The sequence below is a fragment of the Rhipicephalus microplus genome, chromosome 10 (genome assembly GCF_043290135.1).
Source record: "Rhipicephalus microplus isolate Deutch F79 chromosome 10, USDA_Rmic, whole genome shotgun sequence".
Taxonomy (NCBI): Eukaryota; Metazoa; Arthropoda; class Arachnida; order Ixodida; family Ixodidae; genus Rhipicephalus; species Rhipicephalus microplus.
Window position 1 is genome coordinate 17876015 of NC_134709.1, and position 15967 is coordinate 17891981.

At 49.4% G+C, this 15967-nt stretch overlaps 1 protein-coding gene across 2 annotated transcripts in view; it reads left to right on the forward strand.

Annotated features, from left to right (window-relative positions):
* Positions 1-14506, forward strand: part of LOC119181830 (solute carrier family 22 member 6) — a 340399-nt gene extending 325893 nt beyond the window's left edge. For both annotated transcript variants that reach the window (XM_075875149.1, XM_075875150.1), the window contains 5 exons: positions 3771-3868; positions 6531-7127; positions 8428-8760; positions 11506-12282; positions 13177-14506. In XM_075875149.1, the coding sequence (XP_075731264.1) occupies positions 6630-7127; positions 8428-8760; positions 11506-12282; positions 13177-13461 (1893 nt within the window). In that variant the 5' untranslated portion in view covers positions 3771-3868; positions 6531-6629 and the 3' untranslated portion in view covers positions 13462-14506. The remainder of the gene's footprint in view (positions 1-3770; positions 3869-6530; positions 7128-8427; positions 8761-11505; positions 12283-13176) is intronic.
* Positions 14507-15967: the final 1461 nt, after the last annotated feature.

Genomic DNA, 15967 nt, shown 5'->3' on the forward strand with positions numbered 1-15967 from the left:
CTAGATCTATTTACCTTTCAATCCTATCCTTTTAATTCCTCCTTACCCCCATACCTCGTGAGCTACTGTTGAGGTGTCGCACTCTGATGCAGACAGCTACGGGGCTCACTTTTATCTTCTTTTCTCTTTAAGAATCACATAAGAACAAAGTATACATGCACTCGGTCTCACGGAAACGTGGAACGCCGCAGGACCAACGATCTACGTCGACGTGTGTACTGAAAAAGCGTTTCATTGTCTTCACCGCCGACTCGAGAGAAAGAGAGAGAGAGAGAAGGGAGTGTAGGACAGGAGAAGGTGAGTAGAATGGGCATGTGCAGTCGGAGTGTGGACGCCGCACTACTGAGGAAGCGTTTCGTTGCTTTGGCCGCCGACTCGGGAGAAGGGGAAGCATAGGAGAGGAGAGACAAGGGGAGGGGGATGGGCATGTGCAGAGAGGTGGACGCCGTGGGAGCGAGTGAGGGACGGACACAGCCCCCGCCATAGGCTGCTTCGAATCTAAATTCGGAAGTCTCCGCTGAGCCAACCTTACTACGCCCACTGTGCGGTGGAAGCCTCTCCTATGTTCCACCAATCGACCCGGTCCTGTGTTTTCTGCTGCCACATTATGCCTGCAAACCTAATCCCATTTTCCTACCTGACGTTCTTACAAAATGCCGGTGTACGACAACACGGTCGCTCCAGGTACACTTTTGGCGCCGTTTTTTTGTGTCGAGAGCGCAGCCCGTAGAAGCTCCCAAATGCTGTGGGGCACAAGCCGCGCGCTCATCGTTGCGGCGATAGCAACCATAAGCGCCCCCCCCCCCCTCCCTGAGACCCTTGTTCACTCACGAGGTAAGCGCGCGCGCAAATGACACGAGGTAAGCGCGCGCGAAACGAATCAGCGGGCAGCTGATTAATTGTCTCTCGTATACAACCTAATGACACCAAGTCTGCCAGTACGAGACCCTCGTTAAATGAAATAAGGGAAAGAAGTGTATACCTAAGGACTCGTTTTTCCGTGTTTTGACACAATATTCATGAAATCTAACAGACAGTAATGCCAAGGAATGTACAGGTGAAGTTATTAGAACCAATGGAATGTAAATAAGAAGAAAGAAGGTTTGGTTCCTGCTCACGGCTGGTTATTTTTTCATCCATTTTTCTTACTTCTTATTTACATTCCATTGGTTCTGATAACTTTACCTGTACATTCCTTGGCATCACTGTCTGTTAGATCTCATTATATATATATATATATATATATATATATATATATATATATATATATATATATATATATATATATATATATATATATATATATATATATATATATATATATATATATATATATATATATATATATATGCGTGGTTGACAGTGCCGGCAGTGGTGGCGACGACGACGGTAAAACCAGCCGAGACTGTTCAACTAATTGCTATCGCAATAAAAATGAGTTTCGCTAAAAATGTTGCTCGGGCGAGCTGGAGCTCTGCTCACAATGCGGCGGCACGCCTTTTCAGCACCTGGGTAAAACAGCCTTGGCAACCTTCGGAAGCCGTTCTCGCTCGAGCCGACTTACGCAAACGTAGGAGGGTCTCTTGGATCAGGCTGAGCGTACAGCGACGACCACTGGAGTTCTGAACTATAGGGACCCACCTTTGCCGCTTCTTTGTCTCTCATATTTCTTCAATCACTCATTCGCAGCTATAGCTGCCCGTGCTCGACGTCTTGGTGTTTCTGGAATGCAGTATACCACTGAGTGCGGCAGTCATTGACTGGCGCCTTTCCATTGGCAGTTGTGGCTGCGCTTCAAGGATCTTGGTCGTTCTTGAGCTGTGAACTTCGTTACCGGATCCTTTCAGGATCTACTCGAAGGCACGTAAGGATCCACTCGGGCTTTATACGTGCCTTTACGCATCTACTCGATGCCATGTTTATCAAGCGATTCTGCGATGCGGGATTTTCCCAGAAGCGCTGCTTAAGCTCACTGACCGCCACGATTGAAAAGAAGCCCTGTCCTTAATTGGCTGACCACTGGAACGAGTGGAATGTTATTTATAAACCATCCGTGAGGAAATACCGACTTAACACGTGGCGTCTACTAGCAGAAGTTGTGACTAAAACAATTTTTTTTTGTTTTTCAACGTGACATAAATTACGCATTTGTATAACCTCTGAAGTTGCTCCCCGCGGAAGCACGCAAACCATTGCGATGCTCCTCTGGGAACCTATGTATGATTGTCACTGTCATGAACGTTTGTCTTGTTTGAAAAAGCTACGTTGATTGATTGATTGATTGATTGATTGTTTGTTTGATTGATCGATTGATTGATTGAACTATCGTTAATGAGCTAGGTCCTTTTGTAAAGGATTAGCAGGTTTTAGTCCTGCGTATACGTTGCACACGTAACAGCGTTCTCATGTATATGTCATTACGGGTGTCATAAACAGCACTTTGCGGCATCAGGTAAAATGCCTTTATAACATTCTGCGGATACAAAAGCGTCCTGTCAGATGTTACTCGCCTGTCGCTCCTGTTCCTTTCTTGAATCGGTATTCAAGATTCACGATCGAAATTCATTCATTCATTATGGGCCCGACGTGCGCCGTGCTAACATTTAGAGGGCACTGAAGCTCCGCGTCATTCTGCCACAGTTGGGAATATTGCCATTTATAAGAAAACTGCGCTGATCGAGCCGACGCAACTTTTTGAGGGGAAGGGGGTTCGACTAATAATTTGTCCTACGTATATGACAGATGATCATGCCGGTGGTCAACTTCATACCCGTTTCATAAGTGGCAAGAGATTAATCTATGTTTTTTTCTGGAATGTCGTGAAACAGCTAAAGAAAAAAAGCATCTTCATTGTATTGAATCATACCAATCTTATAGGGATCGTCAATGTTACGGTGGATAGCCAACGCTAGGCACTAATAGCCAACAGTTAATCAACCCTAGCAAGTGGTAATAGCTTGTGAATAAACACTGTCAGCCTATAGCAGGGCTTTCATTCTAACGAAGTTGAATAATTCAGTCCGAAATAATCGTCCACTCGTTTTCACCACCTCGATAAAAAAGAGCGTAACAAAATGTGTTCATATGTCTTGTAACAACAGAACAAATATTTTCTTTCTCATTTTTGTTTCCGGTCTGTGCACGTGCATTTGATTTCCCTTCCGTGACGGAAATGACGTCAGTGAAATCTTGGTAGACCTTCACAACAAAAATACTATAAAGCTTAATAAAACGATAAAAGAACGTGCTTAACTACTGTCTTCATCACCAGCTTTCTTGGAGATGGGGGGGAATGCCAACCCTCTGTAAAATTTGATACCCCTTTCACGGAAGGAAGAAGTCCTGCATGGCTCCGTCCATGCATACCGGGTCTATATACTCAAGTACTGTGTTCAGATAATGGACGAATAAGCGCATTCCGGCTCTAGTGGTGTGTGACTGCCGCACCACTACAAGCCTCTTGAAAACTGAAGTCAATCTGATGGTACACGTGATGCGAGGAAGCACCACATGCGTAGAGAGACGAGGAAGAAGAGCAATAAGGAACAGAGCCGCCAGGCCACCGTGCACATGTTTGGCGTGCTCGCGCAGTGGGATATATTATTCCTCATTTACGATTCCCAATAAGAGCGGTATGGCAGCCTTGGAATCGCTGGCTGAATTCTAATGAGCTTCCTCCACAACGCGGCACAGTCTTGCATTGCCAATTGTGAGTGCGGGCGGCTATAATTTCCTCCCATGCCATTTCTCGTTCCTTGCTTTCCCTGTAGATTGAAGATGGTGGAGGTGTGGAAAGAGAGGGGATGCCGGAGGAGAGGGAGACCTTCGGCGATCACGGGTGCACTAAGACAACGAAAGTGACGCAAAGGTAACTTGTCGAAAATGGAGATGCATGCTTTACTGTCGGAAATGCATTACTACCGGAGAAAATCAAGGTCGAAGTTTCATTATTAAATTTCGCGCCGAAATCTTTGCGTGTGACGTCAGAAATTTTAAAATGTATTCTTGGTATTTGCGTGACATGAAATTCTCTGAAACGCCGTATGCTAGTTCAAACTTCGATGGCAAGCCCCGCCACGTTGGTCTAGTGGCTAAGGTACTCGGCTGCTGACCCGCAGGTCGCGGGATCAAATCCCGGCTGTGGCGGCTGCATTTCCGATGGAGGCGGAAATGTTGTAGGCCCGTGTACTCAGATTTGGGTGCACGTTAAAGAACCCCTGGTGGTCAAAATTTCCGGAGCCCTCCACTACGGCGTCTCTCATAATCATAGGGTGGTTTTGGGACGTTATACCCCACAAATCAATCAATCAATCAAACTTCTATGGCATCAACAGGTGACAATGTGTTTGATGTTCATCGATTAAAAGCTACGTAGGGTACAGTAGACGCCTTCGAAATTTCTTGCGTCCCAGTGTTTAGTGCGTGAAACTTTTAAGCCATCAATCAACACTGGGGAGCGTACTTTTTAAGTTGGTACTCATGGCATACATTTTGTTGTGAGGATTAGCACTAGAAAAAAAAAAAAATCTGAAGCGGGTTCCATTTAATGTAAGTTCTATTTATGAGATTAATGGGGCTCTATTCTATCTATGATCAGTTTATGTTATCGATAAGGCTCGTCCAGACATCACTTTGATACGGCGCGGTGACGCATTCTGATTTGTTAGAACAAAAGTTTTTTTACACGAAGAGCGCCGCCCGTGCTGCCATCTGGCGTTTCCTTCTTGAACAAATACTCATGCGCGAGTTTTTTAAAGGTATGCTTGCGCACAGTTTTACAGAGCGGACCTACTTACTACGATCTTCACCGTAGTCGTGCGCTTCATCCACCCCCCCCCCCTTCCGGGGGGGTGGACCCTTAATTATCTGAGGGGTTCACCGAGTTTGCCTTGCGCGCTTACTCATTCGCAGTTCTCAGGCATTGTTTAAAGGGACAGTGAAGTCAAACAATGAACCACTTTAGATTAATGAATCGTAAATACACTAATGTCGTTATAGTTAACTTAACGTCGTTAAATTAAGATCAGAAGTTTCATTTTTAAAATCTCACCTTGAAACCTCCAAGCGTGACGTCACTGATATTCAAGTTAATTTTTTTTTTTGTATTGTGGCGACATTGGTCCAACGAAACTTCCGGAAACTTAGTTCGTTAAATCGCCGAACCTATTACGGGGCAATGAGCTTCATTTTCACCGATTTTTTTCAACGACTTGAAAATGACTCTGCTTCTAGCAGGCGACGTCGAAATCTATGATGTCACGGTGATTGGTGAGGAAACTTCCAGTTGGAGTCCCCATCCGCTCACCAAGCTGCTTCCCGCAGCAAGCGTGCTGATATTATTATTGGGAAGGAGTACTTAACTACTGCGAAAAAAAATCTCCTTTCGTTTTAGTGTTTTATTGCAATGCGGTGTTATAGCCGCGCAAGTCCTTTTTTTTTCCTTTTTCAATAGCAGCCGTAACCAAAGAACGGCATTGCAAGAACTGTTAAAAACAACTGATAACTTCTCTATTTTGATCAGTGAGGGAATAATTTGCGGATAATAGTCGCTTGAAACAAAAGCAACTTGTGTATACAACACAAACAGCAATAACACACGTGTTCAGAAAGAAAAGGACAAAATATCATACAGAATGAATATTCATCGGATACGATCTATTCAGAAACTGAATGTAATTTCGTAAAAAAAAAAAAGTAACATCAGTGAGGAAAAAAGAACAAACTAAAAAGCACCGTAACTCTTATTTACTATAGGTGAGCATGGGTTGATGAAATCTTCATGCAATGTTTTGGGCAGAACTTATTCGCAATTCAATGTGTAAATTATGAAATAAATTTAAAAGGATAGGCGCTGTGTATAATATTGATATTCCCCGCATGAGATAATTTGCCAGCGCACCCCCTTCCAGCTGTTTTGTGTTACGACAGCAATATGAATGCTTGTTTTTGGATACAGGTCACAGTGTAAAGGTGAAACTCGTGGGTTATGTTTCTATTTCAAAAATAATTCTGAACACTTCAGGCATGCTACTGTGAGACGCACATTGATGTTTATTATGTTAATTGTTTCATCCACTGCGAAGCTTGTCTGCTTTCGTAATATGGCGACAGGAGGGAAAAGGTAAGGATGCTGGAACGAAACTGCCCCCCATCGCCCTCCGCCTCGTAACGTTAACAGGTGATTGGCCGCAGTAATGACTCATAATTTTTTACAAAACAAGAACTGATTGATATGTAAGGTTTAACGTCCCAAAACCACCGTATGATTATCAAAGACGCCGTAGTGGAGGGCTCCGGAAATTTCGACCACCTGGGGTTCTTTAACGTGCACCCAAATCTGAGCACACGGGCCTGCAACATTTCCTCCTCCATCGGAAATACAGCCGCCGCAGCCGGGATTAGATTCCGTGACCTGCAGGTCAGCAGCCGAGTACCATAGCCAATAGACCACCAAGACGGGGCACAAAACAAGAACTGTGAGAGATCAATTTCAACGTGCAATTCTCTTTGTCCCGCGAGTACTCTTGCAGGTATATTTGAGTAGTCACGGCCAACCAGTGGAAATCGCAGATTCAAAGGCGTTTCTCAGAGGGCCCCACTCATCAGACATAGGCGAAAACAACGAAACTATGCCGCGAGCATGCGCGAGCGCGCTCGGCGTGCAAAGTCCCAGAAGAAGAAGAAGTGCTGCTCCGGGCGAAGGCCACGAGTTTCTCCGGAGCAATAATTTGGAAAGCCGAAAGTCATCGGAAGGGGGAGGACAACCGGCGATGGACCGACTGCGTCGTTCCCGAAGCATCGTGTCGGCGTACCTGCCGTCGCTGTTTCAGCCCCTGACGGAGAGCGCGACCGACGCGACGCTGGTGCAGGGCATGATCGTGTTCGGCTTCGGGCGCTTCCAGAGGCTGGCGCTGCTGTGCGCGCAGATCACCACGTTCGTGGCCTACTCGCAGAGCTTCGCCGTCGTCACGGACCTGGAGCCCGTGGACCACTGGTGCCGGCCTGGCGCCGAGTACGCCAACGTGAGCGCCAAAGCCTGGAAGGAGCAGTACCTGCCCCGCGGACCGGGTGGCCGAGGCCACGACGGCTGCCGCCACTACGAAGAACCGCATAAGGGTGGCGAGGAGGTACGAACCTTTCTAGAGTTACTGTATATAGTAGCATATACAGTAAAATGTACACCCCTCGTACGCTGCTCTAAGCAGTGACGTAACGAAAGGCTTACAGTAAAGAATTTTTTTCGCATTGTTTGGTTATAGCCGAAGGCTCGGATAGGAACAAAAAAAAAAGACTAGGACATGGAATCAAGTTTTCTATTACGTCTGTTATTTATGTCTGTATTGGGTTATTACATTTATTAAGATCGCAAACAATTACGCTCCCTAATTATTAACGTTGGTAACGTTCATTTCATTCCTAACAGCCAAAGTATGCCAGATGCACTCGTACACGCAACACTCAGCTGAGCGCACCGCCTCGGAGAGTTCGGAGCTGTCCTAGATGACGACCAACGCATCGTTTGTGAATAGAAGGTTTTCAGGACGACTAATGTGGGCTAAAGTAAGACAGCTTGGAACATCATAGGCTTGCGCTCGAGGGGGCGGGGGGTGACCGCCCTTGCTAGTCACAAAAAAGGGGGGGAGGGAACCCCAGGTGGTCCGAATTTCCGTAACCCTCCACTATACGTCGTCTCTCATAATCATATGGTGGTTTTAAGACGTTAAACCCCACATATCAATCAATCAACTCTGCCCCATACATTGACATAATGAGAACAGGGCGCTGTGACTCGGGGGGGGGGGGAGAGATCGCAAAGGCACCCCCATACACTCGCATAATGTTGTCACGGGGTCGTGACTCTGACAAAGGCAGAGAGGGCTTATCCAAAATGAAACATGGCTGAACTGGCGGCCGGTAAAAGGAAAGTCATATTGCAGCGATAGGCACTAAAGTCCCTAGTGAAAAATATGGGGACTTTAATAGACACTGGCCCTGAGATCGGCGAACAGAGTGTCAGCCGTCAAATGGTGATGACAAACGGTGATGCGTACACATGTGTCGTCGAGTATTCCAGCGTTATCGCTGGCGCTAACGTAAGTTTCAGAAGAATCTGTAATGTTCGCGTTGTGCGCGTAATCGCATCGCAAGGTTCTACGATTATCTCGATGGTTCTGGAGTAATCGGCGTAGTTACGCAAGGCAGCACTTACAGGTGTAACGGGGCGATAATAAAATTTGAGAAAGGAGTGTGGCAATATGGAGGTGGGCGCTGCGACTCGGTGGAGGGGGGAGAGGGGGTTGCAATGTCAACCCCATACATTGACATAATAGGGAGGGTGGCGCTGCTACAAACCTCCCTCACCCCCCTTTCCCAAAGTGGAACCCTGCGCATGGCTGTGAAGAACATTGGGTCTCGCCTTATACGCAGGACCATGGGGCCGACAACACCACGCGTGTGGCGGTCGCCTGCGACGCCTGGGACTATGACACGCGCCACACGGGAACCACCGTGCTGGTCTTCTGGAACATCGTGTGCGACCGCAGGTGGTACCAGCACGTGATCAAGGCGGCGTTCATGTGCGGCGCCGCGCTGTCCGTGCCGTGCGCGGGCCTGGCGTCCAACCGCTGGGGTCGCCGGCCCATCATGTGGGCCGCGGTGTGCGTCCTCCTTTGCTCCGGCGCCGCCACCACCCTGGCGCCCACGCTGGTTGCCTTCATAGTGCTGCGATTCGTCTCTTCGGCAGCCGTCAGCGTGCTAGAGGTGAGACTTTCCGTTCGTAGAGCTTCCTAAAGTTAACTGGAGGGGACTCGGGCGCTGCGATTGTTCAGCGACCGTGGGAACGATGGGTATAGTACGCAAATTTACCTAGTCTTGCTTAGTCTTCGTGCTTGCGGGTTTCGAACGCACTTGTGGCGTTGTTTATTATAGATGCGAAGCGTCTTAAAGTGACGAGCTCAATCCGGTCTGCGGCGTGACCACGCTTACTGCGAATGTGCTTCATTTCCTCCTCTCTTCTCTCCTACGCTTCCTCCTCTGTCGCCTCGCAACGCCGACAAAGACAGTGTTCTCTCTCCTTTAGGCATCCTTCCCCGTGGTTTACACTACCATTGCGCATGCGCGCCCCCTCTACCACCTCTCCCACGCTCCCCCTTCTCTCGCGTCTGCTAGCCAATGCTCACTCCCCCTTCTCGTTTAATCGTCCCTTCAATGGGGGACTGTTACCTTTTTTTGGTAATTGTGACGACGAGAAATAAAGGGAGCAGCTTCGATTAATCGGGAACGAAGGATCGGATTGCGATGAAAACATTATGAAACAGACAGATGTGACTGCCCTTTCGGAGAGCAGCTAGGACAATCAGGTTCAGAGATACCTTCATTTGGTTGACACTAGCTTATCGATGGTAATTAACCAAAATGAAATGAGCTGCACGGTTTCGAACGAATTCTAACATGAGATAATGTTACCTGATCAGAGTACCGAACAGATCAAGTGTAGTCCATTTGAGGCTGAATGTACATATAGTAATAAGTTTAGTGGCGATGGAGCAAGAAACGTTCCTTGGAAAGTAACCCAGAGTTTCGCTATCCTTGGAGGTTATATGTTCGGTGTGTGAATTGCAGGACAGAGTGATAGTTTTCATGGTTGTTTCTTGACATAGCAGCTCCTGCCACGTGAAGCCAAACGGAGCTGAAAGTACGAAGATTATACAAATTTGTGTGCTACCCACAATTCCCATGCTCGCTGATGCACCGTTCGTTGCAGCTCCCATAGGCACTAGCGCCAGACTTCCCTCTGTTGTGCATTTATAGGAAACTCTGTGGTTGCGTTAGCAGCCCATCAGTTAGAGATTGCGAAGCTTCGCATTTGTTGGCTGTCAACACGATGCCAAGCGTTTGCGACGACGCCAGAATATTTTATCTTATAATTGGCTATACTTAGAATATATTAGAGTGTTTCAACGGTTGCGGGAACGTTTGAACAAGGACTCTGAACAACGCCCGTAACTATTCAAAACAGTTGTGCGCTATCTGCGCCCCAAACGTCCGCACATGTTCAAATCTATGCAACTATAACTGTTACAAGCTGCCACTCTATAGCATCGCCAGCGCGAAGTCGGCGACGGGAATGACAGCAGGTTAGTTCGTTCCGTACGCAGGCAGAGACAGTGAAGAGATCAGAGACGTGAGAAAACAAAACAAACTTTACTCTAGCGATATTTCAGCACACGGGTTCTAGTACAACACTTCAATACAACTAACAAAATACATCAACACTTGATACAACTAAAAATACACATAAAAACAATAAATCAGCTTACGAGAGAGAACTATTACAAACTACACAAACTAACAACAATAGAACTACGGATGAGAAAGTTCGAAGATATAAACAGGTGAAGGCATACGTGTGATGACCGGCAGCGTTGCGTCCCCGACGATCGGATGCGAGAAGTCGAAGAGAGTTCTGGCACGACTGCGATGTCGGCGGTGTTGCTACGCTGGTGGCTCCGGGAGGCTAGTGCTTGCAGGTGACTTCGAGCAGGTTGAGCTAACTGGAGGCGAAGACCCGATGTCTACGTTGCAGACGTTAATATCGCGTCACAACTAGACGAACGGCTAATTTTAGGTGGCTAGCCGATACAGAGCCACACTAAAAACTTCGAGAAGAGATGCTTGTTGATCTGTTTCTAAACCATGTTGGTCAGCGACTATAGTCTGCCTAGTAGGGCAAAATCCTGCGCTTAAATCCCCCTCGTGTCCCCTCGCTCTCTTCCTTGGGAACAAGAGACCTCTACATGGGTCCAATCATGCGCGTTTCATTGTTGGAAACTCCGCCCCAAAAAATATATTGACCCCACCCCTTTTTAATTAGGAGAGGGCCCTCAACTAGCGAGAGTGACAACCTGTTGGGGTGCTGTCATACGGCTTGGCCACCAGAAGTTTTCCCGTGGGAACGGTCAGACTGTTTGGCTCTCAGCCGGTGCGTCCCGTAGTCTAAACCTTGTTCGGGGTACATCGCGGCCTTCCACGACCCTGCAGACGCCGCCGTAGGTACAAAGGATCAAACGTCGGCGGCGACGTTCGAAGAAGAACATCCCATTCTGCACTTCCCGACTCTCTTTCATGCGCCCGCAGTTCCCGCCGGTCAGCGTGGTAGTACGGCGCCCGTTAATTGCCGTGACGCCGGGTCGCAAAAATGGCAGTCCGTGACATTGCCCCACAGCGGGGTAGTACGGCGCCCGTTAATTGCCGTGACGCCGGGTCGCAAAAATGGCAGTCCGTGACACTAACGTTTGCACGAGGGCTTTTAAATCACGAGGAATCATTTTCTTTTTATTAAATTGATAAAAAGCACGACCCTATTCACTCGGCATGATCATCGATAAGACAGAGCGGTCCCTCATTTTTCTTTCTCTAAGTGCTTGTTACAGAAGTGCATAACCGTTAGCGACGACAAGCGGTGCCATTGATGCTCAATGCGTTTCTTCCACGCACGATGTGCAGGTGGTGTCCTTTGTCCTGCTCTTCGAGTCGACCCCCGTGGGTCCGCGGGATCCCTTCTGCGCTCTGGCCGTCTGTTGGCCCACAGTCCTGGCGCCCGTGTACGTGGCGACGGTCGCGTACGTGGCCTCCAACTGGCGCATGTGGCACGCGTGCCTCGCGCTCCCCGCGCTGTTCCTGTTCTTGACGGTGTCCGTGACCGAGGAGTCGCCGCACTGGCTCATCGTCAACCACCGCTTCCACGAGGCCCGCAGGGTGGCCCTCTGGGCCGCGCTGCTCAACGACGAAGAACCCGACGTCGTGATCGAGCGACTCGAGAAGGTCAAGGACATGCTGGTGGGGACTGCTGCGACGGGAACTACGGCGGCGGCGGAAGAGCGCGGTAAGTCGAGCCACCGCAGGCGCTCGCAGCTGCGTTACTTCCGCTCGCGCACTATGCTGGCCCACTGCTTCGTCGTGTTCGGCTGCTGGTTCACGGTGTACGGCAACTACTACTACCGGGACATGGAGGGTCCGCACGCGAGCTTCGTCAAGTGGGTCGTGATCGCCGGCAACGTGCCGGCCATGACGATCGCCTACTTCATCATCAAGCACCACGGCCGTGTGGCGCCCCTGGTGGTCTTCCTGATGGCCGTGTCATTCATGCTGCTCTACAGCGCCGTGTCCCAGTCCATGGGCCTTAGTTTTCCGATCCAGCTGATCGTCATGTGGCGGTCGCTACTCCTCAACATCGCCTACGTCCTGCTCTGCGTACACACCGTGGCGCTGTTTCCGACGCAGGTATCAATCAATCGTTCACTCAATCAATGGTTTTCTTCTTACAAAACGTATAATCCACAAATTACAAATGTATATTCCACAAAATATACAGACGAGGGTTCAGAATTACTATGGGCACTCATGCTATATGCAAGTGCTCTAAACACGAAAGTGTCCAAAAAAAAAAAGAACGCCAGAGACTGCCGCTCGTGATGCTGGCTTCTTCCTCATTTTGTGTTTACGGCTAATAACCGTGATAATATATATCATCACCCATGCGTGAAACGACATAACATCACAACTTTGGGCTGTACAGAGGGCCCACGATGCGGCGCTAGGTCTCGGCCTTACTGTCCCATAGATCGTGGTAGCGGCCCACCATATGCTAGGACGGACGCCTTCGGACTTTAACAATAAATTTTTCCCAAACTAAACCCATTTTTCGCAATTAATGTAACAGTTTCTCGCCACATGAAATTACTGCGCATTAGTGGATAAAACGTCAATTAGCCATTTGGAAGAAATATTTTTTCTTATGTCTACATGTAATTTCTGGGAGAGTCTTGAAATCGGTTTTCGAGAAGCATGTTGACACTGATCCTCAGAATGACTTAAATCTGTCCGCCAATTCTGAAAAATGGCGTTTTTGTTCCATGGTTGTGGGTTAGCTAATAAACACCGGATGGAGTCTCTCACTACAATAAAAATACTTGGGACCAGTCACGTCTCTGTAGCTCATGAATAATTAAGAAAAAAAGACAAGGAGATGAAGACATGCATATGAAGGCTAGTCCACAAGCGGAAGGCATGCTGGCCGCATGTTTTGAGGCTCCCGTCTGGGCAAATGCCCTATAGGGACTATGACGTTTGCATTATAAAAGTGCTGTTGGCTGCCTTTCCGCCACTTCTCGTTAGGTTCGCAGCGTGGCCTTCGCCGGGGCGTACACCTTCGGCCGGCTGGGTGCCATGGTGGCCGACGCGTTTCCTGTTTTCGTGACGAGCCTCGGTTACGAACTGGACGCGTTGTACATGGCCGTCGCGGCCGTCAACCTGCTCCTCTTCTCCCTGCTGTTGCTCCCGCTGTCCGAGAAGAGGCTGCTCGACATCGTGAACCGCGTGGACGCGCTCGACGCAGCGGGCACGGCACAGCCGATGAAGCGGAGCAGTGTCTCGCCGGACTCCGTGTGTTTGAAGCAGTAGACGATACCCTGCAGAGAAGACATGGGCGAACAAGCATTGAATCGATGGACAATTAACAGGCGCTTTAGTCTAAAACTTGCAAATGCATTTTTCGTGGCTACAAGGGCGCTTCTGAACTATTTGTATCGCTTTATAAGCTAACCGTCAAACTCGTGCTTTCAGTGCGAGCGTCGCTATAAACCCCGTACATCGCTATATACCCGTATGTCTGTGACGCCTAACTTCCGGAGCACACTTGAACTGCCCGAGTCGACCCGGATTGGAGTAACCCTTACCGCTCAGTGGAATTAACACCGTGGTGGGCCACCCTTCGTGGCCTCGGTTTACGGTTGGGCGTATCACAGTACAAGGGGCTGCGCACGTTTCCTCTAGCGATGATTCAGCCTTCAGTGATGATTCCGATTATTTCACATTAATGTGCATTATTGAAGGTGAACGTGCCTGTGTTTGTTCTGGTAACGTGAACATTTTCTGATAATTATGTTGGTTTCATAACGTGGCCTTAATGATGCTGCCCGGCTAAATGACAGCGCATGAGAAGTCGTTTGGAAAAAGCTTGTGGTCCAAGACGACGTTCCAAGGGTGATGCGATCATCGTTCGGTAAATGCGCTCAAACTTTGTTCAAGCAGCGAATCTGTCTGGCCAGTGAGTAATACTTTCGTGAGCTGGAGTGTGGTTGAGAATAATTTTGATTAAGTGTCCCAGTAAGCATTAGGCGAAAAAGACAAAACTGCCACGGTGGTTGCCTTGTCATCCACATTTATCGGGTGTTTACGGGCATGCAAACCTTGGAGCGTCTCGTAGCCACTTGCCTTCTTCCGCAATGCTTGTTCCCCACACATGTGGCTGACGAGCTGCTCAAAGAGCGGTGGCAGGAAGTGTACTATTACAAGCAAAGCAGCTTATGGGTCGCACAATGCCCGACCGTTGTTGTCGATGCTCGTCTCGCCTTGGTCCCAAGTCGAAGTGCCGGCGCAAAACAACTGTGCGCTATACTGTCTGTCTGTGTGCAATAAATCTGTCTATGTTACTTTCAAAAGCTTACTATTTGCGCGCTCATTTTACCTCTTAATAAAGAAAGTCCACGAAATATGAAAAATAACGCGTGACTGTTCTCCCACCCAAAAAAGAAAGCAGCACCCTCAAATAAGCTTACTGCAAGCAACCGCTATGCCTTTTTTCCGTTGCCAGAGACAACTTTCCGCACATTGGAAGGGCACAGGTCATGCGCCAACTGTTGGCGGTGGTGGTATTGGATAGAAAAGGAAAAAAGGCACCTAATTTCTGCAGCCCGGTAGGGAGCACAGCGCAGTGCTTGCGGGGAAGGTAAATGGGAGAAAAGTGGAAAGATGAGAAAAAGATTAAGGACCCAGTGGCATAGTCGTCTTCAGCACGAACAGTAGTCTAGCAGCAAGGGTAGGGGCGGCAAGGCTCCCGTTCTCAGCGATAGGCCGCGAGTCCCGTCTCGTTCAGGAATGGGAAGAAGATGGGAAGAGAAGGTGCTGCAGGGTGGTGGCAGGAAGGCAATCTCTCCGGTAGGCTGCGGTGACTCTCGAGCGTTCCTGTGCCAAGGCAGGGCAGGCACAGAGAAGGTGCTCCAGGGTCTTGGGGTCGCCGCATCAGCTGCAGGCTGTGGATGCGCAGCGTCCCTTGGTGTAGCGGCGGGCCGCGGTCCATATGCATCTGGTCCGCAGCAGCTCGGCTCCTTCTCTCCTGGTAAGGCCTGCCTCGGGAAGACGCCTGGGTCCCCGACCATTGGCCACTCTCTGGTCCGGGTGGACCGAGGCGAGGAGCTTCTTGATATGAGTCTGCGTGTAGTCCCTGGCCGCCGTGACCTGGGTGTTGGGGGGGGGAGTTCCTGGCTGGTGTGATGCCTTAGCCAGCGTGTCCGCATCCTCGTTGCCAGCTATGCCCACTTGAGAGGGTAGCCCGTGAGAGGAGACAGACGTCCAGGCCGCCGCAAGGGCCTGGTACCTGAATACCAGGAGACTCCCCCTGAGCCCGAAACGACGATGGTTGGCCAGCGTCTGCAGGGCTGCCTTGCTGTCACACAGTACTGCGACCGGCTCTGCCAGAAAGTCCTCGGCCAGCATGTCTGCCACCAGATGCAGTCCTACCAGCTCCGCAGCCGTCGAGTTTGCCGGCAAGGGTAGTCGGCACTGCCTGCTGATAGCCCGGGATGGGATTACGCAGGCAGTCGCCGCTATGCCGTCTGGCATGACGGATCCGTCAGTGGAGACCTGGAGCTGTCCTGCCAGTTCCTGCTGCAGCTTGGAGACGGTGGCCTGTTGCAGTGCTGCAGCAGTCGTTCGGCGCTTGGTTGCCCCGTCCAGGGACAGGTGGACCTCAGGTGGCTGGTGGTGGGGCGGTGTAGGAGCCACCAGGACTGGCAGATGTGGGACCATCTGGTGGTAGAGGGCACAGAGACCACCCAATTGTGACCTCGGCTTGCGAAGTCGCTCCAAGAGGGGGCTGCCATCGGCGGCACGGTGAAAGCGGTCGACG